General features: G+C 42.9%; 1 protein-coding gene across 3 annotated transcripts in view; it reads right to left on the bottom strand.

Moving 5' to 3' along the window:
- Positions 1–21,404, bottom strand: part of trit1 (tRNA isopentenyltransferase 1) — a 46,799-nt gene that overhangs the window by 13,574 nt on the left and 11,821 nt on the right. The window contains exons 2-8 of one of the 3 annotated variants that reach the window (XM_030412936.1): positions 12,049–12,189; positions 8,922–9,014; positions 8,397–8,551; positions 5,801–5,943; positions 5,513–5,624; positions 1,083–1,195; positions 857–934 (exon numbers count right to left, since the gene is read on the bottom strand). In XM_030412936.1, coding sequence (XP_030268796.1) covers positions 857–934; positions 1,083–1,195; positions 5,513–5,624; positions 5,801–5,943; positions 8,397–8,551; positions 8,922–9,014; positions 12,049–12,189 — 835 coding nt within the window. Of the gene's footprint in view, positions 1–856; positions 935–1,082; positions 1,196–5,512; positions 5,625–5,800; positions 5,944–8,396; positions 8,555–8,921; positions 9,038–10,934; positions 10,986–12,048; positions 12,190–21,404 lie in introns of those variants that run through there. The other 2 variants (XM_030412935.1, XM_030412937.1) reach the window with 2 other exon arrangements.

Here is a 21,404-nt window from a genome sequence, read left to right as displayed (position 1 = left end):
CTTTCCAGCGCGCTAAGCTCCAAGCCCGGACTGCTAGTTGCACGGCTAACTGAGCTAACTAGCTAAAGGCAGCTATAGCTGGCAGGAGGTGGCGGTTACTCTTGTGATATGCTGCTCCATATTTGTTGATAGTATGAATACAACAAGTGGACAATTCTACATATTGCAGGTTTAAAAAGCAGATATCAGCAGTTAGCAGCTAACTAGTGAAAACAAAGTCTGGGAGTCCTTAGACGCCGACGATGTGTGTTAACAAATTATGCTCGTCATGCTATCTGTAAATCACACATCGGGGTGGCATTATGCTGCTCTTTTTTCGCTTGGTGTAAAAAACAAATCTGGTAAAGCAAAGCGCCTATGCTGCGGCAGTAAAAAGGACTTTTTTTCCACTGATGAAACACACAATTTCTTTCTTTTAGATGCATGCAGGCAGATTTTGTTCCCTTTAAACAGTCTTAATGCTAAGCTAGCCCTGGGTTGGTAAAGCATGCTGGCTGCACAGAAAAAAAAAAAACAAGAAAAGAAAAAAAAACACCTCAGGTAATGATAGTTTTGAAAGTGGCATCGCCCGAGTCCTGCTGTGCACACAGACTGATGAACATAAACACAACACAAACACACACCCACACCATCGCTACACTCTGTACCCTGGAACACAATACGGTGTCTGAGAGGCTTATTGTGTGTCTAATGGACTGCATGAATCCCATCTTGTTAAAGAGAGTGCTGATTGCTAAGGAACTGCACACACACATGCACACACACGCACACACACACACACACACACACACACACACACACACACACACACACACACACACACACACTCTGGATGAGTCGGGTGAAGGCTACTCACGCTTAAGGAAGCGGTTTCGGACCCATTTATTCTGTTTGCGTGCGTAACGCCTCGTCGCCATCTTCAAAGCTTCTATACCTGCACGGAGTTAAAAGGAGGCCGTTATAGATGATGAGCAGGCAGCAGGAAAATCTTTAAATAGATTCTTCTGGTTGATAAGTCAACCAGTCCACCGACTGATGGATCCAAATCCATCTCTGTGACTTTGATCAGGTATTTCTCTGACCTTTGTCTAGTAGCGTGTCTCTCTCCTGCTGGGTGCTGCTTTCAGGAACGGTCAGGTAGTCATGAAACTCCTTAAAACCGATCGACTGGAAAATCCCATGTTGATAGTCCTGACTGGAGGGAGCAGAGGAGAGGAGAGGAGAGGAGAGGAGAGGAGAGGAGAGGAGAGGAGAGGAGAGGAGAGAATGAAACATTATCCATCAATAAGCCTGAAAAAAAAGTTTCCGTCTCCAACTTGACATTTCTAGACACCCGGTGGTGACTCATTTCACCTTCTCCTCCTCCGCCTCTATCTCTCCTTCCCTCCCTGAACAAAGAATATTGGTCTGAGCAGATGGGAGGCCCTTCGGGGTACAAAGTGACAGAATGACATTAAAAAAACTGAAAGGCACTGGCAGAGGGACCCACGGGTGCTGGGACTCAGTAGCCAGACCGGAGTTACATCAGGTTTGGGCTGAGGCCCACTGGTTACCTCTCCAGACAGTAGAGACAGAACGTTTCCATCAATGTCAGACCATATCAGCACGATCGGAGCATTTCTGCCTGTTCTAGACGAGCGGTACCTTTTCAGATTTTAGTAACAGCTCCATAATCGTTCGATGACCTGAACATTTTCGTTGATAAGCACCGATTTCAAATATAACAGAGTTCACCTGTGACTCAGCAGTAGAAAAATCAAGTCTGCACCTGTATTAAATGTAACATAGTGGTGTCAGGTATGTGGAATAGCTGATATTGTGCACACATAAACATCAGGCATGTACAACAAAACATTGATCTGTATCTGCTTATTTCACAAAAATATCAGTACTCGTAATTTACACCTAAGGTGGGCCTGAGATCTATACCAAACATTGTTAGAAATGCCCCGTTTAGCTCAGTTGGTAGAGCGGGCGTCCCATGTGCTGAGGCTCTGCAGCGGACCCGGGTTCGACTCCCGGCCTGGGTCCCTTTGCTGCGTGTCCCCCTCTCTCTCTCCCTGTTTCCTGTCACCCTCCGCAGTTGTACTATCAATAAAGCCATAAAAGGCCCAAAAAAACACTTTAAATGGCTTCATGTGTTCACTATGGATCTTTACACTCCTCATTAACATATACTGTCAGTGGAAACAGACAACATCCGCCCTCTTAACATTTCAAAGTGGTGTTATTGTTGTTCATAACTGGATCGTTTCCTTTTTCCTCACACCAACACAGGAAGAAATGCCAGTTTATCCATTCATTTAGTCTATAACTGAGACATGAAGGCAGATAGAAATGCCGCCAGGCTGCCAGCCTGACTGGATTTTGTTGGCCGGCTGCAGACTAAATTGTACAGTCAAAGTGAGGTTTATAGGGAGCCAATCTAAACGCGGATGGTGTCATTATTCTGGAACCATTACAATGTGCAACCAGCTTTTACTTCATAATGATACACTAAAAAAAAGTCAAGCTTAGCTGCCAAAAAATGTATGAATGACAAATATTTTAAGGATTCTGTTTTAGGCTGTTAAACTTTTAATGGTCCAGGTGGAAAATATAAGTGGACATAAAACAGGAGGGTAACAACTGAGGGAAAATACATCAGAGTTTCATATAACATGATTTAACATGACGTTACGCTCACAGCATGAAGAGAGTAAGATGAACAGAAAGTTCGTCTGAAGTGGGAAGATTATTTTTTGAATGAAAAGCTCAAATCAGTCTCTTAAGATGTAGATAACACCATTAAACTGCCCAACAAATCCAGGTTCAAGCAAAGAAAAAGAAGTCACTGATGATTGGTCCACCATCCTCTCTCTTTTTAGCCTATAGCTCGAGCTGCTTTGGCTACAAGCAGTTCCCATTTGTGCTATAGAGACAACAAGAACTGCATTATTTTGATACTTCAAGAAAAAGTTTTGATGGTTTTTTTTCAATGATTTCCAATCTGATATAGAGAGAACAGGGGACATAACCATCTATTCATATCCAAATGTTGTATTCACATTTGTTTACATTCCTAATAAATTCTTCAATACAGTTATGGAGAGCTTCTTCCATGTTCCCATGGGCTTCATGACATCACAGACTTCATTGTTGACAATAATATGCACATTCTTAATCGTTGGCAGATTGTTTAAATCTGATAGGTTTCAGGTCATCAAACTGAAAATGTGAAATGTGAAGAATTCAAACATAAAGATTTATAGACTCGTTTCATTATATTTTTTGTTTCCGACATCTCTTACTTCTCTTTGTGGAGTGGTTTAATTTCCTCTTTGACACATTGTCGAATAAACATTCTAATTAACAAAAAATAACGACTATTCCTGGTCCGTAACTCACTCTTGTAACCGAAACAAGGAGAGGAAAGAACAAAAATAAATCTGGCGAGACGGGCAGAGACAGAAATTTGAGAATAGCGACAGAGTGCAGGAAACGTAGAGTCAATGGAGGGAGAAAAAAGAAAGACAGAGGAGGAGAGGGAGGGAGGGAGGGAGGAAGAGAGGGAGGAAGGGAGGGACAGATTTGACCTTGATGTCTGGCCGCAGCAGCCAGCCTGGAACATGAGGGTAAAGGAGAGAGAGACAGACGAACAGAGGAGGGAGGGAGGGGCAAAGTGCTCGGGTGATCAGATTGCTGAGAGGGCAATAGTGGCAGAGATGGAAGGAGACGGAGGGAAGAGAGGGTGTGGGGAGGAGGAGGAGGCTGCTGGTTGATGAGGTGGGATGGGGTGATGAAAGAAAGAAGGGACGGAAGAATGGAATTGGCAGCTTCCTGGGCACCGTTCCACCGATGCATCAACTCCCCGCAGCCACACCCCGCCACACATACAATATCAATATCTGGTGCCAAGAGACACCCACAGCAGTGTTCACATACTGTATCTGATTCAGCTATTAGTGAAGCCAACAAACATGTTGATACACATTTCATGGCACAACACAGGACACATAAAATCCTTACTTTAATGGGACTCATTTTGCTCACTGAACAGGAAACAGTCAATCCATATCACTAATAGAGTGATGTCGCTCTAATGTGCTCCTGGTCATGTGGTTATTGTTAGAATAAATGCCGGGGACAACTTATCCATTGTGAGAAAGGCAAGAAGAGAGTCTTGACTGTTATCGTCGAAAAGCATCTTTAAGAGACAAAATATCGCTGTAAATCATTTGTTCCAGGGCCACCAGGATGTCCATTCAGTGTGGGAGAAAATTCCTGCGGGCCTGAGGTAATAAGCACCAATCACCAGACTCCCCTGGCTGTGGTAATGTCCTGCAGCAGGGGCTTATCTCTGCAATTATTAATAATCACTGGACATCCTAAAGAAATATCAGTCCCATCTGAACTAAACTCGCAACAGTGTGGGCTGTGTCTATAATAGGCTCCAGGCCTTTGGGAAACGACAGCGCACAGAACACAGTGACCTGTCAGACTGGGAAGGAGAATAAATAACTGGATGGCTGCTTGACAGAGTTCACTTCACTCCTATTGCCCTGGTTATATTAAAGAAAGGAGTTAAGTCTGGGTCCAGACTGACTGTCTGGATCATTAATTTAGATAGGAGGATGAGAATGTAATGTTTGACTTGCTGCGCGGACACTGAACCCTCAGACGAACTCGTAACGCTCCTTAACAAAGACGGCAGGGCTAAAGCCAAGTATGACATACGCTTTTGGCCCACAAAACAGGTTTATCATCCCATTTGGATTTTTGTTGATTTTGCAGTAAAAATCCGTTGTATAAAAAAATCTGTATCAAGCCCCAGAGGCAGCGGCAGAGAGACTCAAGTGATATCAGTTGAGTAATTGTCGGTCAAGTTTGCAGATTTTTTAAATCTGGGGGTGCGGAGTCAGAAAGAGGCCTGATTACCAGACCTCTGAAGCCTCTTCGTGATCTTAAATGTAACATATATTAGCCACTACTAGCATAGCACACATGAAAGTGCATATAATTCTCTGAGGCAACTTCCTCAGCAATGTAACAGAAGTGAAATGTATATTAAGCATCAATTATAGGTAATCACTGCATGTGACTTCTCTGCTCTGTGTGTGTGCGTAGCCACACCTTGCCCCGCCCTCAGTCAAACAGAAAAACAGACCTGCAGCTCCTTATACACTCATAACACATAAGGAGCAGAGGAGGGAGACGAGACAGTGATGAAACCTGGTTGCTGCGTTTCTATAAAGTCCCAGCCTTGCACTGTTATTAGTGTGGGGGCTCCTTAGAAATGCATTTTGCTTTGTTTGGGGGAAACCAGGAAAAAATAAGAACATACAGGCAGAGAGCAGAGTCTCTGTAGAGAGAGACACCATCACACACTTCTAGTGGGCCATAAGTGGTAATTAAAAAGGAATTACTTTTGAAATCAAGTCAGTAATTGCTTTTTTGGAAATCCTCCATAGTACACCACAACAGATAATTGATCCATGATGAACAGGATGATGTTTGGCTGCTGATAAACTACCTGTCATCCTGGACTTTCTGCTGATTGTAGCGGACATGGAAGTCTCTGAGCTCCTCTATCAGTCCAGCAGACAGCATCTCATCTACACGGGCATCCAACCGCATGTCGAGAGCTGGATGGGAGCACAGAGGGAGAAATATAACAAGTGTAGCGGCAGAAATAAGACAGACGCACGTAAACAGTTATTTCATGCTGCACTGAAGCTCCCAAATCGACATGTCCATTTCTGTTGTTTTGATAAATAGCAATAACAGCGAAATGAAACTCCGCACAATCCTCCCTCCTTACCGTCCATGTCAGCGTGCAGCCAGAAGATGCAGGGGTCTGGGTATCTCAGCGGCCCCCCCAGTCCACCGCCTCCCTCCTGCCCCCTCTGCTCCTCCAGCCAGCTGCTGTGGGGGACGCCTGTCTCTTCGTGGATTTGAAGACTCCTGGAGTTAACAAACACACAAACAGACATGCTGTGGTTAAATAAAACACATTTTCCACTGGGACTCTGTGCAGACATCCAAACAAATGTTTTTCAGCGATTTTTTTTTTGGGTTTGATTCCAGCTCCTACGATCTCCAGCATACGATGAGTTATACATCCCATTCCCTGTATGTCAGGCCTCGGAGGGCAAACTGAGATTAGATGAGTAAACCATCCACTCATCCGTTAAATCCAATGTAAATGAAAATCTCCAGCCCCCCTTCGGAGGCATAAATTTAGTTAGTGTTTGGGTGTAGTCTAAATGATTACCACAGCTGCAACAATAAATTCAAAAGAAAAGACGGGAGTGAAAAAAAAAAAACAATGATCAAACAATGGGAGATCTAAACCACAAAGAAACAAGATAGTAAGCTGGATGCAACACTATGTTTGTATAGCCAAGATTCAGACTGGGTTAAACACACTTGTGAGATGTTGAGATTCAATCGGAGCCGGATTCTTTAGCCGTGCCTCGCTGCACTCTGAGGTTATGAGGAAAATATGATTCCTGTCGTCTTCTGTCATCCAGAAGAACAGAGTAACCTAACCTGCTCACACAAAAGACCTGAGTGCACTGACTGCTACTCATCAAGCTGTGTGTGTGTGTGTGTGTGTGTGTGTGTGTGTGTGTGTGTGTGTGTGTGTGTGTGTGTAAACAGACACTCGTCCTGTCAGCACAGACTGGGTGGAGGCCATATACTGTGACCGTCAGTCTGAGCAAGAGCCCTTCAGGACCTCATACAGAACATGAGAAAAATGGAAAATATTGTGAGCCACCAACCAGTTAAGACACACCAACAAACATTATACACATAAATGTATTCTTTTTATCCAAGAGGTGAACGGATGATTTTTTCCTTTCTTTTCTTATAAAGAGGCTTGAGGTGCTTGCATAAAACACATGTGGCAGTACTAGAACCTTACGCCTGTTTGGACTTTCAAATGCAATTTCATTTGGACAAAGTCAAAAGTTTCATATCGAACAATGGAACCAATGTGCATCTGTTTTTATTGTGCTGACATTAGCTTCAGTTTTAAATTAAACATCTGGTGGTAATGTAACTGAACTCTTTGTTTGTACTGCTTTTGGACGTTGTAAGAAACAAACATCTTTACAAATCCAAACAGAAGTGCATTATTAAGTAAATTCCAAAAGCACAGTATTGTGCTGCAGTGCAACATGAATTCACATCATGCAGCAGAAAAAAAAATACAAATAAGATCAAGACCAAGAACAGACCTCCAGGCACCAACAGCCAGTTGGCTACCTTTAGCTAGCAACTAACTCTTGGACTATTAGTTGTTAACAAGGCCCAAAAAAAGTATATTAAGGTGAAACTCTCGCCAAAAAGCAACCAAGGCTTTATTCATTTATTTTATTTATTTTTATTATTTCATTTTATTTATATAGCGCTTTTCAATGACCCAAAGTCGCTTATTCACACGCATTCATACTGGTGGTGGTAAACTACGATAGTAGCCACAGCTGCCCTGGGGCAGGCTGACGGAAGCGTGGCTGCCATTCAGCACCTACGGCCCCTCCGACCACCACCTCAAACATACAGCAGTCATACACATTCACACGAGGCAAGGTAGGTGAAGTGTCTTGCCCAAGGACACAACGACCATGATGCAGTTGGCCGAGCGGGGATCGAACCGCCGACCCTCCGAACATAGGCCGACCCGCTCTACCACCTGAGCCATGGTCGCCCGATTGAATATGAGTCAAATCTTTGTGTAAATGTATAATTACGAAGAAAGAGGCACTTTTAAGATTTACCGTAGTTTCGTTTTCGGGCAAGCTAATTTTCAATGGGGTGCGTGGGCACTCTGATGCTAGCATCAAAATCGCTAATTTTAAAACACTAAGAAAGCTCGACGCAACATGAAACTCTGCTCGTAGTATCACCAGGGTCTAATGTTGGTGATTATTTTGCCATTAGCTATCTAACTAGCTAGCAAAAAAAACAAGTTAGCTGGACAAAACATGGCTAACACGGACCAATAACTTTAGCAAGGTAGGCTTATTAGCATTTAATTAGCTCACGATAACTAAAAATAGATTAATTTGAGTAGCTAACTTTTCCTAGATATGCTTATGCTGTTTAATATAATTTGCTGGCACAAGTAAAACAAGTTCCCCTCTCCTATTGTTCTAAATTTAGCACTTGAAGCAATTTAGTTTTTAGTAGTTAGCAGTTTTTCGGATTGTATCCACATGGTTGAATAAACGTATCTTAAGTTTCTTTGGATGAAACTGCTGGCTAATTTAATGTCATATAATTTAATGTGAGTTGTTTTTGATAAATTAGTTAAAACTGATCAATTCGCAATAAGTTCCCTCGACAAATACGTCACAAAACCTTCTAGATATCCAGTGTAACACAAATAAGGACAGTGCCAGCTGCATCACCTTGCTATCTTGCGTTTGTCATTTGGGTGCAACATGGCGGCCATTTTGGGGTCCACCTCCGCCAGCCGTTTATGCAACTCCGCTCCTCCAAGTTTCTCCAACTCCAACTTCCTGTTTGGGGCCCCATCACCTCCATCCCCTGACTCCTCGTTCTCCTGCTGAGAGACACATTTCACTTATTACATTAAAGTTGCCCTCAAGTGCTCCTTCTTAGAATCCTTAACATATTAATATATCCTATATCATTTCTTTGGGTCAGAAATAACGCAGCAGACATAAGTAAAAAATAGAAAACAAAAAACAGAAATGCACATAATTTTCATTCAATGTTACAGCCCTTAAAACTAACTTCTTTGCAACTGAGAAGTTAAACCTAAGTCACACTTTTCAAGAAAGCAGCACTGTGGTAAAACACTGTGGTAAAACACTGTGGTAAAACACTGTGAAGATGGATACAAATTACATAATAAATTAGACACACAGTGTCAGAAAAGCATAGAAAATACCCACATGTACGACACTCACCCCGAGCAGGACTCTCCACAGCACAGACTCAATGTAATAGTTTGTTCCTCCGACAATGACTGGCAGTTTGTTTCTGCTGTGCATGTCATCTATGTCGGACAGTGTCAAGGAGGAAACTGACATGCACATGTAGGGAATACGAACAATTGCAATACGATTTAACTTGCTTTTGTGACAGTTTTGCATGACTGCTCAAAAATGGAAACCGTTCCGAAATGACCTGTTGATCGCTCGCACCTTGACGGCATAAAAACAGCTCCAGCCTCCTCTAATTCAATCGGTGGCCGCGAGAGTCTGCCAGTCGCATTTCGCTGAATTGCATTCATCTCCTCTGGCTATTTATGTTTACTGCTTAAACAGTTTTTATTGAATGGTTGAATATTATGAGCACATTCGGGAATACAGTGAGAATCCAGATGAGACTGATTGCGTTATTGGCCTCTTTGACTTCACGAGCGTTCCGAGTGGAAACGAAATGTTCAAATAATGGCAAACATTCAAGTGAGCAGACACGCGGAATGAGGGAGTTCTGAAAATTACAGCTCCCTGGATAATGACGAGGGAAAAAAAAGCTAGTCAATATGAATGCGTATTGGGTTGGCAGCCACATCTTCAGAGGGAGTTCGGAATATCTAACAATCTCACGACAGAAGTGCCGCGAAACAGCAAACAGGGATTCAGAAAAGAAAATCAGCCAGAAGCCGCAGCATGCTGGATCTTGTTGCCCGTTAAGGAAAAGCCTCAACAGAGCGGTCAAATCAAGAAAATGATAGGCTGCGACATTATAAAGATGACGACAGCAGCAGTATGTTGACTCTTCTTTCTTCTTCTTGTCAGTATTTACGCTAACTGAGTACACTGTGGCTGACACGATGATACACTCCTCAGGCCTTCACACGCCAAGCCTATTTTTATCCCGTCGGAAAAATGCTTCACCTGTAATAACATATACAACCTAATGCCGTGTCAATTGTGTTTACACACCGACTTCTTCAGAGCAATCCAAAGAAAGAAACGTGTGAGAAAACAGAATGATCACAGGACTGCTGACCGTGATGTGGTCTGAATATCTCCAGGTTAACGACTCTAACGCGTCACCTGCTTGACAACTCCATTGTTAATTTTCACAACGGATGGAATAATTAACCAATCAGACTCAGTGCACAAGGTTTCTGTGCACAACTTTTTTCTTTTTTTTTTTTTTTATCAGATGACGGAATGAAAAAAAATATTGCACTCAGAAAAAAAAAATAGGATTTGGTGCACAAAGACGTTTAGAGTGAGCTTTGGACAATTCCACTGAGTGAACTGGAGCTTAAGCAATCAGGCGATTGATTGGTTCGTCAATTGACAGTGATTGGCTCTGTAGCAATTCTGATACCTGATTAATGGAGTTATTTTTGGTGAACGTGAAGATTTGCCATCTCTGCCCTCTATGACAGAGGTTGTCAGCCCTTTTGGCATGTGCCCCCTTCAAGCAGAGCATTGTCTGCTTGTCACGCCTTTTGTCACGAGTGTTCACCTCGTGTCATTTGAATAAACCCCCCAGACGTAACAAGGTTAAATCATCCAGTATTTCACATACCGAAAACCAGGCAAATAAAAGAAGCATTGGGATTTGTGAAGCTGGATTATGGTTTTTGTTCTTTGCCACCCCATTAATCTTCTTGTGGCCCCTCTCATTTGTGCTGTGACCCACTTGAGGGGTCACAGGCTGAGAATCTCTGTGTAATAATGGTCAGCTTGATGAATTGTTAGTTGGTCCAAACGTGCAATTTAAACCATTCAATTTGAGAAGAAGGGACACTTTGGTGTTAATATTTCACATTTTCTCCCCCAGATTTGACAGATCAGATCAGGACTTAATAATTACTAATTAATTAACAAAGAAAATAATCATTAGTTGCAGCAAAAGCAGCCCACCCCCCAAGCCAACATAAAAACATTACTGCTGGAATTTATTTAAAGCTTCCACGGTCACACAGACAGAGCCACACCTTATTCCACACTCACTCTCTGCTCTTCTGTCGCATCTTCCCTCATCTTGCACCTTTCCTTCTCTCTCTCTCTCTCTCTTCTTCCTCCTCCTCCTCCACCTCCTCCTCCGCCCACCGTCTCTACTCGGGGATAATCAAATAACCACTGAAACAAGATAAAGGCCCATCAGCCATCGTCACTCACCTCTCCTCCCCCCCCCCCTCTCTCTCTCACACACACACACCAGAGAGAGAGGGCTGCATCAGTGTGTTTGCAGAGGAAAGGAGCAGGAGGCAGGAAAGAGAGCGAGCGTGATCGCTGACAAGCGGTGAGGAAAACTGAGGGGGGGAGAAACAGAAAGAGGGCTGGAAGATTGAAAGCAATAAAAGACAAAGAACCAGAGGGGTTTGGATGGAGGGGTGTTTATGCGAGTGGCATGTTGAGTGAAGGATTGATAGCTGGTGATGAGCCATTAAGTCCTGCGTCTTCAGACTTCTCAAGCCCGTCAGCCTTCTCCAACTAACGCACACTCCCTTCCTTCCTGTTTTCCCCTCCTTCGTCTCTCTTTCCTGCCTTACAGTTTAAAAACCGTCCACGCTGCTTCCATCCCTCCTAATCTGTATTCACCTCTTTCCATTTCTCCCTCTTCCCACCAGCAGCGGGCTGGCGCTGCACTGAGCCTATTCTTGGAGCTACCGCATCCCCTCGCCGCACTGGAGAGAGTGTGTGTGTGTGCATGCCTTCCTGATCTATTAATACCATCTCTAGTTATCGCCTCCTCTCTCCACATCTGTGTGACGGCCGGTGTCTGCGGGAGGGTGTGACTGCCCAAAGTGTGTGTGTGCGCATGGAGACGCATTACAGACACAGACTCCTCTAAAAATATCGTCTCCGGTGATCTCTCTCTTCTCATTTTCAGTGCAACATCTGCGGCGAGACGCGCCGACAAAACGAGGACATCGCAGAGCTCCTTCTACTTGAGCACACACCTCCAGACCAATTAGGAGAAGTCAGATGGAGTGAATTCTTCCCCTGCAGTCACTACTTAATAATCTGAGGGAGCGTGTGAGAGAGGCGATATGAACAAATTGAGAGGAGTGTTGAGGAAAATATCGTTCCCCTGCGTTAGCGCGTCTCCAGGAAAGGATATCAGAGCCAGGGCTTTGTTCCTGAAGTCCACCACCGTGTAGCTGCTAACTAGCGGGTCCACGAAGCTGATCATGTGATGTTTGCACTGGGCGCGCTCCTCAGCTGTCACCTTGTTGGTAATGATGTCAAGGCCCTGGTACACCTGAAGGGGAGACAGAAAGCAAAATGAGGACCGTTAATAAATGAAACACAACGATAAAAGACACGCGTAACGGCAATAACGTAACATATTTGGAGGAGCTGGAAACAAACAAAATGAATGGAAGTTTAATGGGGTTTTTTTCCTAGAAAGGATACAACTCTTTAAATAATAGCGTCAGTAAAAGTAATTGCACTGGAGATTGACATCCACACCAGCGTGAGGGCGTGTGTGAGTGCGTTTGTCAGCAGCCCTTTATTGGTGAAGGAATGAGGAGCGCTGCCCGTTGAGCATGTGAAGCGGCTCCGACCATTCCTGCAAACGATCATACACACCTCCTCTGCTACATCACCCGACGAGGAGGCTCTCTCGTGGAATTTGACAGCGGGGTGTCATGCAGTAGCCCGCTGTGATTTTAAATCTCAGACACACACAGATTCAGGAGTGGAGAGGTTTTTTAAGTATGCAAAGAACTTTTGGATCCTCTTGGAGTACAATCACAGTTTCAAGGTGGGAACCCAATATTAGAGTCACCAATTCAGTATATGAACAAATGTGAAATATGGTCACAGTCTCCTCCTCGGTTCCTGAGTTATAGTGTTTTAATAATGGCCAGCAAAGTGTTTCTGCAGACCATCCTGATGTCACAGTGAAGCTGACCTTTGACCTTTTGGATATAAAACGTCGTCAATTATCCCATTAGACATTCGGCATAAATTGCCTTAGGACTGCCGCAGTGTCGCAAGTTTCCCACCAACCAGTGAGCTTGTGACAACACCCGGTACACCAGGCTTTTCACAAGAAGAGACGTTCACTATCTGTACAGTACTGTGTTAATTAACTGCTAATGCAAAATGAACATTTCAAGCAGCTGCAGCTTCGCATTAAAAGCATAGTACTGGTGAAACATGAGTTGCAGGCGACAGGCTCCTCGACTTTCAGGTTATCAGGTTCTCTATTTGCATTGGCTTTAAACCCGAAATATTGCCAAATGGGTGCTTTTGCTTTTTGTTTGACAGCAAATCCCCCACATTCTTCTTGTTGTTCAACTCTTTTTTCACGTTGCAAGTGCAGTGTTACTTCTGCGGCTCTGTGGGGCAAGAACTGCAACCAGTGTATACCTGACAACTGCGTAACACCAGGTACCTCGCGATACGATACTATCACGATATTTTGCCCACGATAACGATAATATCACGATACAGCGATTCTGCGATAATCGATATATTGCAAGAAATTTCATCCTCGATACATCACGATATCTGTGTCACTGAAGAAATTCAGAATTTATTGACTGCACTGAATCCATTTCACAGGAATGACAAAACATTGTCAATCAATTTCACATGAATGACAGCCAAGTAAACAAAGAGTTTATTGCACAGTGTCTCTTCTTAACACACACACTGACTACAACTATCATTAAATATCTATATGTGTGGGTTTCAGAGCTACTTAAACCATTTTTTAAATTTTATTTGGTTGTATACCTATGTTTGAATAAAGAGATAAGGCTGTCCTCCGAAGAGGGGTGGTGGTGGTGGTGGGCCAAAAAAAAAAATAATAATAATAATAATTAAAAAAAAAAAATAATTAATATCGATATTTGGCACCAGTGTATCGATAACGTACCTCAAGACAAAATATCGCGATATATCGTAGTATCGATATTTTGGCACACCCCTATTGAACACGACTGCCGCTGCGTGCCCAATTCGCGTATGAACTCTTGAGTTACGGCCAAAAATGTGTTTTGTGAGCTCAAAGTGACATTTGACCATCAAATTCTAAATCTGCTTATCCTTGAGTTCAACTGGAGGTTCGTGCCAAATCTGAAGACGTTTTCTCGAGGTGTTCCTGACATATCATGTTTATGGGATGGACGGAATACCCTAAAACATATGCCCCGACTACAGCGGGTGCACATCTATAATAAGTGAAAGAGCACTTTACTGTACACAGTCACATAACAAACTCAAGAGGACCATGTATCAAATGAGGGGTTCAAATCACTTTGGTGTAGTTCGGTGATCTAGAAAATAATTATGCATTTTGCCAGGACAATAACCAAATTGCTGGTGGCAAAATATTCACACCCGTCCTCATTTATCATGGGAATACACCTCTAAATACAGGCCTGTCCTCTGTGCAGCATCTGTGTATAGTCTACCATCGACCATTTAAAGTATGTCTGTGTGGCTGTGTAAGTTGAAGTTGCCAGGAAAACTTGATGAAAAACTCTTTTGGTTCAAAAACGTCCCAAACAATTTCAACCAGTAGGCTGAAAGTTCAGGCAGGAGTCATCTTCTATTTAAAGTCAAAACAAAAGCTCGCTGAAGAACTCTTTTGTAAAGCGATTCGGATGTAGGAAAATACAGCCTTTAATCATCAACAGTCAGCCGACTATTGGGACTGAAGCACGGCCAAATGAAGTCTTATTTTTACAGTGGGGAAAGAATGGCTGTGTGAATCACTCCGGCTCTGCTCGTGAGCTTAGTTTTCCCTCCGTGAAAAGACAATTGTTGCGTTGTAAGTTCTGATTTTTTTCACCTTTTCAGACCGGCATCTTACTGAATAGAATCTTTGTGAAGTTGGATCAGCTGGGATGCGGTGAAGAGGGTAGTAGCGGTAAGATGACAGCGGGGAGGGTCAGTAACACAACAAGGGAATTGCAGCAGTAAGAGCTCAGTGAAAACTCAATTTTTGGTGCCCTGAAAGGTTATTTCTCCAAGTTTTTTGTACTTTTATGCCAACTGCACCTGACCCCAACCCTAATCCCCCTCGGTGTATTACTCCAAGGTTATCATACTTTTATTCTCATTTCCCCTAACCCTAACCATGAATGAACCCTAACCTAACCTTAACTCCTCATAAAATTTGCATTTTGGGGGGGATTTCAGTTGCATTTTACAGTTTCTTTTAACGCAGACATGTCTGTAAGGCAACAAATGCAGTGCGTAGTCTCCCCACCGCCTCTTGAATGCCTCTTAACTTTGTTACCAATCATCTCCCTGCAGTCTAAATCTGATGCTTTCTTCTACAACAACACTTTCAGGCTGTTTAACCAAACATACATGCATTGGGCAATCAACACAGCTGAGGTTATTGATGATATCCTTGCGTGTGTGGCTTGCGTGCGCTTCACCAAATGTTCCTCAGCGCCGCGGCGAGCCAAAAGTGGGGAGCAGGGCAGGGAAGAACAACCCCGCCTGATAAATTATTCACGGCGCCTCTGCACGACACCACTGTCAGCCAAGGGAAGGCATGGATGCATGGATGGATGGATAGATAGATGAAGGAGACGGAGAGCAAATGAGAGGAGGATGAAGGTTCGCAAAAAGTTTTCTGGAAAGAAGAAAAGCTTCAGGGAGAGAGAGGACGAGAGAGAGAGAGAGAGAGAGAAAAAAAGGAGACGAAGAGACATAAGAGGAGACAGAAGAGCGCTCTGTACTTGTTACAGAGAACAGGATGATCCCTGACAAATTTGCACACATTATCCACCGCCACCCCTCCTTTGCGTTCACTGCTCTCGCTCATTCTCTCACACAAATTGTGCAGAGTGAAGACAGAATGATGGGTAGCAGATGGATGGCGGGATGATGGTGAGAGGGAGACAGAGATGCTCCGAGACATACATCGGCATCAGGCTGGTGAGAGTGTGCATAATGCAAAAGAGAGAGAGCGACAAGGCGACACTTACACATGGTCATGTGTCATGTGTCTCTCATTTTGAGCCGCGCGCACATAATGATGCACTTTTGTTCCCAACATGATGAAAACACAAATAGCTCTCTTTGAACACATGCATAGATGATTTTTTCTCTCTTTTCCTGGCACAAAGTCCAGATGAAATATCTAGCTTCCGTATTGAGACATCTGAAACAGGGTAAGCGGGCGGGACATAGGGTTGGCAAGAATTTGATTTGACCGCTGAAAAGTGGGCGTGTACAGAGGCTCAGAGGTGGCAAGTAACGAAGTAAAAATACTTTGTTACTGTACTCAAGTAGATTTTTCAGGTATCTGTACTTTACTTGAGTATTTTTACTCCCTACATTTAAAAGCATTTTTTTGTACTTTCTACCCCTTACATTGTCAAAACAGGCTCGTTACTTTTTCAACCTCCGCGGATGACGACACAACGTATAAGACGTAACTACCTAGAGAGTGAAAGTCAACCGCGGAGAGAAGCGCCGTGAGTTACAGGTTATGTTAGAGAGAAAACTTGCAGCAGCGACACTGAGGAAGAAAGTGAACCAGGGAACGACGACGCATCATATTCGGAGAAGCGAGACCTTCCCCACCCATGACCTTATTTAAGAAAACTGTGTGAGGTTGTCGGCTCATGGCGAACGTGTTGTGTCCTGTGCCAACCTAAAAACCAGGAGCTTCTGGCGTTCAAGAACTATCCGTCAAATCTGAATAAACACATACGAAAAGGTGTATTTTCAGTTATCATTAGCTCATTTAGCATTTCTTGTAGGCCAGTTTACAACGTTAGCAATGCTATGACAACACATTGTTTTGATCGTATAGAGCCAACACTAGCTAGAGCTTGGTTAAAAAAAAAAACAAAACAACAACTTAATAATCCTCCATTAATTGCCGTTTTGCCACTGTTGTGAGACGTTACTCTTCAGGGCTCTCCGCCAGAAAGCCCCTCTTGGGGAGGTTTAGGGGTTGAATGGTGATTTGCGTTAATATAAAAACATTTTCTGTCAGAAAAAGCTTTTAAGCTGAGAGGTCTGAAGGCTAACGTCCCCTGTGTGCCAGTATTAGATAATCATCTACGTCAACTCGCACAAAGACATTTATCTAACAATTCTGTCAGGTGAACCACTTTTCTCTTATCTTTGTGCACGTTTGTGTCTTATTTGTGTGTATTGTCACTCCTACAGAAAGCACGTGAGTCACTTGGAGTGATACAAAAACCTCGCTGCACCTACCTTGAGGAGGAAGTCGACCTCGGATGAAGGCCCATCCAAGCAGCATAAACTGTAGGAAACCAAGCTACTGCAACGTGTCACTGAAGCTCAACACACCTCTACCTGCCTCAGCTGCCTGCCAGAGGGTTTTTTAGCACTGCAGGACTGATTTTCAGACCCAAAAGTACATGCCTTGATTCAAATAAATTTGAGAACCAGCTTCTGCTGAGACTAGATAAAAGATTTTGGGAGTCCTCTAGAGATGAGTGAATATCTCACAAAGAAAAACAACTTGATTAAACTAGTTTCCATGCTGATCATAATGTTTTGAGTTCTGCTGCTGAAATGGAAAACTGATTTGCACATTGGCGTTAAGTAAGCCTGTCAAAACTTGGCTAGTTTTTCTATATAAAGTGTTAAAGGATACAAATTATGTTAAAAGTAATATGTTAAGTATAGAATTGAGAGTACCAAAGCTGTTAAAAGCTAAATTATCTAGGTGCTAATGCAGAACCTCTGGTCAATTCAGTCTTGATTATTCTGTCTGAAATTTAACTTGCAGCAAACAGACTGTGTCCAGTGATTTATGTTTTTTAACAGGTTGTTAATAAAAAAAACTTTTCGTTTTGTTGAGTTATCAAAAGAGGTATTGTGTATTATTGATGGCAAAAAAATATTTTTTTAACTTTTTACTTTTGTACTTAAGTACATTTCAGAGCCTGTACTTTCTTATTTTTACTTGAGTAAAAGGAGCTGAATCAGTACTTCTACTTTTACTAGAGCATTTTTTTACACAAGCATCTATACTTCTACTTAAGTACCAAATGTGAGTACTTTTGCCACCTCTGCAGAGGCTGGTATAACAGTATCTGTCAAGGAGACGTTATTATCCCAGGATGGTTATGGCATGGCTCTGCTAGAAGCATAGCACCAGGTAGTCTGTATTCGTAATTCAAAAAGGAAAAGGGCTTTCATAATCATCAATTCATAATGAGCAGCCAATCAGAGGGAGCACTAACACTTGATTACACCTTCCTGTCCTCGGTCCGTTTGTGCTGAACCTGTAGCCATCTTCTCTTTTTACTGCGTGCTGTCTTATTGTGGTCTTGTTTTTACTGTGTTGCATGCATTCTGTATTTGTGCTTCTGCTTTGCATGCTGTGGTGTGATGTGTCTTGCGTCTTGAATGATGTTCTCTAAATTGATGTTATATATGCAATTTTGTCATGTTTGTTAACTGCTGTGCATTTTTTGTAGATTGCCCTGGCTAGTAATTTTGTCATTTTAATCTTATTTTTTATATATTCTGTTTTGTTTTTAGGGTGACTTTAACATCTGTCTAGGGACTGCAGATGAAAAATAGCCTCTTGGCTAATTCTGGCGCATTTACTGTAATGTTATTAATGTGCACTGTCTCTGTTTTCAAATAAACTAAATTTCAAATTTCTCTCTCAGACTGGTCTCCAGCACTTATTCTACACGTTCAATCGGCCAAAAAGCCATCGACAAGAGCCGACTAGTGCCAGCGGTGTGGGACACACTGCAGCATCAACACACAGCCGCATCAGGGCCCAAACCCTAATCTTGCTGGGCGATACTGCGATAAAATATTTTATCGCAGTATCTTTGTATGTATGTATATTTGTAGATACATATTTTCAAATCTCCTCGAAAACACTTCATAAAATACTAAGACTGGGCGTCAACATCAAATATCACAATATTTTTGACCAAATACCTCGATATTGATATTGTGACAATATTGTACGGATAACTGTTAATGGAGTTAGGTCACGTACAGTACATATGGTAACTGCAGTAACATACATAAAATAGGTATGTTTGTAACTCAAGTAACATAAGTAACAAATTTATTTTAAACCAAACAACAATGTTTTCCTAACTGAGTAGTTTTCTTGCCCAAACCTAACCAAACAGTATCAGGGTGCGTTCGGATTAAAACAAGTAGAATGAAAAAAAAAAAAATACAACAACAACAAAAAAAAATATGGTAATATGGTAAATATGGTAAAATCTAAGACAATATAGTCTCAGATCTCAATAGGGATACAGTATGGATATACTGCCCTACCTAACCCTGGCTAATCTCATTCCTCATGCCTTAACCTAACCAACTCATTGAAGAAAGGCAACGAGTACTAACCAATCAGAGGCAGAATAGGGCGGATTGTGACTTCGCCAACTTTGGAAAAAAAAACTCACAACAGGGTGAGAAAGAGGAAGCCCGCTGTACGCTCTGTGTAGCTGCTGAAGCAGTCCACTGTAAAATGCCTCACACACATCCTGGAGCAGTCACAGATCCTCAAAGTTAATCAAATCTAGCCAACTTAACTTAATCACGGTATTCTGGAGCAATGGCACCGGTTCTCCCAAAACTCTGTCTCTCCAGCAGTAGCAGAGTTCCCTCTCTTCCATCTTCCCTCCTCCTGACAATCACTCTCGTTTTGTCCATTCTTAACTGTCAGCAAACACAGCTAATCGTTATGTAACTACTCCTCAACGTATATTCATTTGCTCTCTTGCGAGAACCCTGCAACAGCAGGCCGTGATGATTTTAATTTCTGCCTTAACGAGGACAAGGAGACCCGGGAGTAAAAGCAGGCAGAGGCGGACCGGAGTGTTAAGCGGGAAAAAATGAAAAGAGCAACTTGAGTGGAAAACACGAAGGGAAAAATGCTTTGAAGGGGAGCCGCAAATGAGAGTGCAAATGAGAAAGACTTCCAGTCGAGGCGCTGGAAATGAGCTACAAATTGTGGTGATGTTGGAGCGCAGAGCTGTAAAAAGAATCAGAGATAAAGAGATAAAAAACAATCAACATATCTAATCGTGTTTGCACCCGCTGCGGGAGGAAACTGAAAGAGGGCGTCACGGTAAACAATGGGAGATTGAGTTGAGAAAGCATTTGTTAAGTAGATTTCAAATAATTTAAAAAAGTCATCTCATTTGGGTTAGGAGGGAGTCGCAGATTAAGCTCAAGTGTTGCGCTGCGGTTTCAGCCAATGCTCGGTCATATTCCGCACAATCTGAGGACCAAACGAGAAAATCCACTCAGGCAGTTTTCTATTAATGATCAGCATGCGCACGGAAAGCGTGCATGACATTTCTTGCGAGTTGGACAGAGTCTCAGTCAAAAGGAAATGAATCAGTCTGATAAAACTGTGATATTTGTTCTCCATAAGTGCTGCGCCGTTAATTGGTTGTGTCATTTCGTTATCAATGAAAAAAAACTCCCGGAGCTGTTTTCTGGGAAGCTGCTGAGGAAATGTTTCAGAGACATTCAGCTCCTCTAATTCCGAGCGCCATAATTCACGCTGATGTACTTCAATGGAAACCCGGCTCATGTGGGTTCAGCTGCCTACTCCTTCCTGTCTCGCTTCTTAAATGGATGTGAATGGATGTGACCGTGTGGCTTGTGTGCGAGTAGGCAAGGAATGTGTGTGTGTGTGTGTGTGTGTGTGAGAGTGTGTGTGTGTGTGTGTGTGTGTGTGTCTGTGTGTTTGTGTGTGTGTGTGTGTGAGACAATGAGCTCAGTGTTCGAGCTCTGCAGAGCCTGCAGCCAGCCTGCCTGGCCAACCTTACGCCCTGCACGAGACAGCTGTTCCTCTGCCACATAAATAAGGGGGAGCACGGCCAAATGAAAGAACGAGGGCAAGAGAGACAGAGAGGGGTGAGGAGAAAAAAAAAGGAGAGGGAGAGAACAAACATGCATTGACACATAAAATAAGATTCAGACATAGCCAAGAGAGGATGAAGCGGGGATGAAGCAGACCGTTCAGAGAAGTGTTACACCAGAGTTTCAGTTCATCGTGTTCGTATTTTAGCAATGTACTCAAAAAATGTTGCTTTCTGATCAGATAAGAGAATATAAGAGCATGTAGAATATGTTAAGAGTTACCTTTATATAATCTTTAAAGTAACAGTTAATATAACGGTGTCGATCGTATCCTGGTGTGCACTGTATTATTGATTTTCCTGGTCCACTGTGGTTTACTCTGCCCCAGCTGTGCACCCAGGAGGGAAGCCCCACTGAGCACAGTGTATCTTTAGTTTGTTTCCATGCACAGACATTGAGTTGACCGAGTCTGGCAATATGTCACTGATCCGGAAGCAGTTTTCTATTCTATCTATCGGAGGCAATAGTTTTTATCTTTATTTTAGGACATATGCCCAATTGTGCGCCGAATATGCCAAGATTGCCGAGACACATCTCTCGTTTCTGTCCACTAAATATGAAGCTACCTCGAGCAGATGGCTAGCTTATAGCACAAAGACTGAA

This window comes from Sparus aurata, chromosome 3 (assembly GCF_900880675.1).
Source record: "Sparus aurata chromosome 3, fSpaAur1.1, whole genome shotgun sequence".
Classification (NCBI taxonomy): Eukaryota; Metazoa; Chordata; class Actinopteri; order Spariformes; family Sparidae; genus Sparus; species Sparus aurata.
Note: the sequence above shows the minus strand (reverse complement) of the source record. Positions and strands in the feature narration are given on the sequence as shown.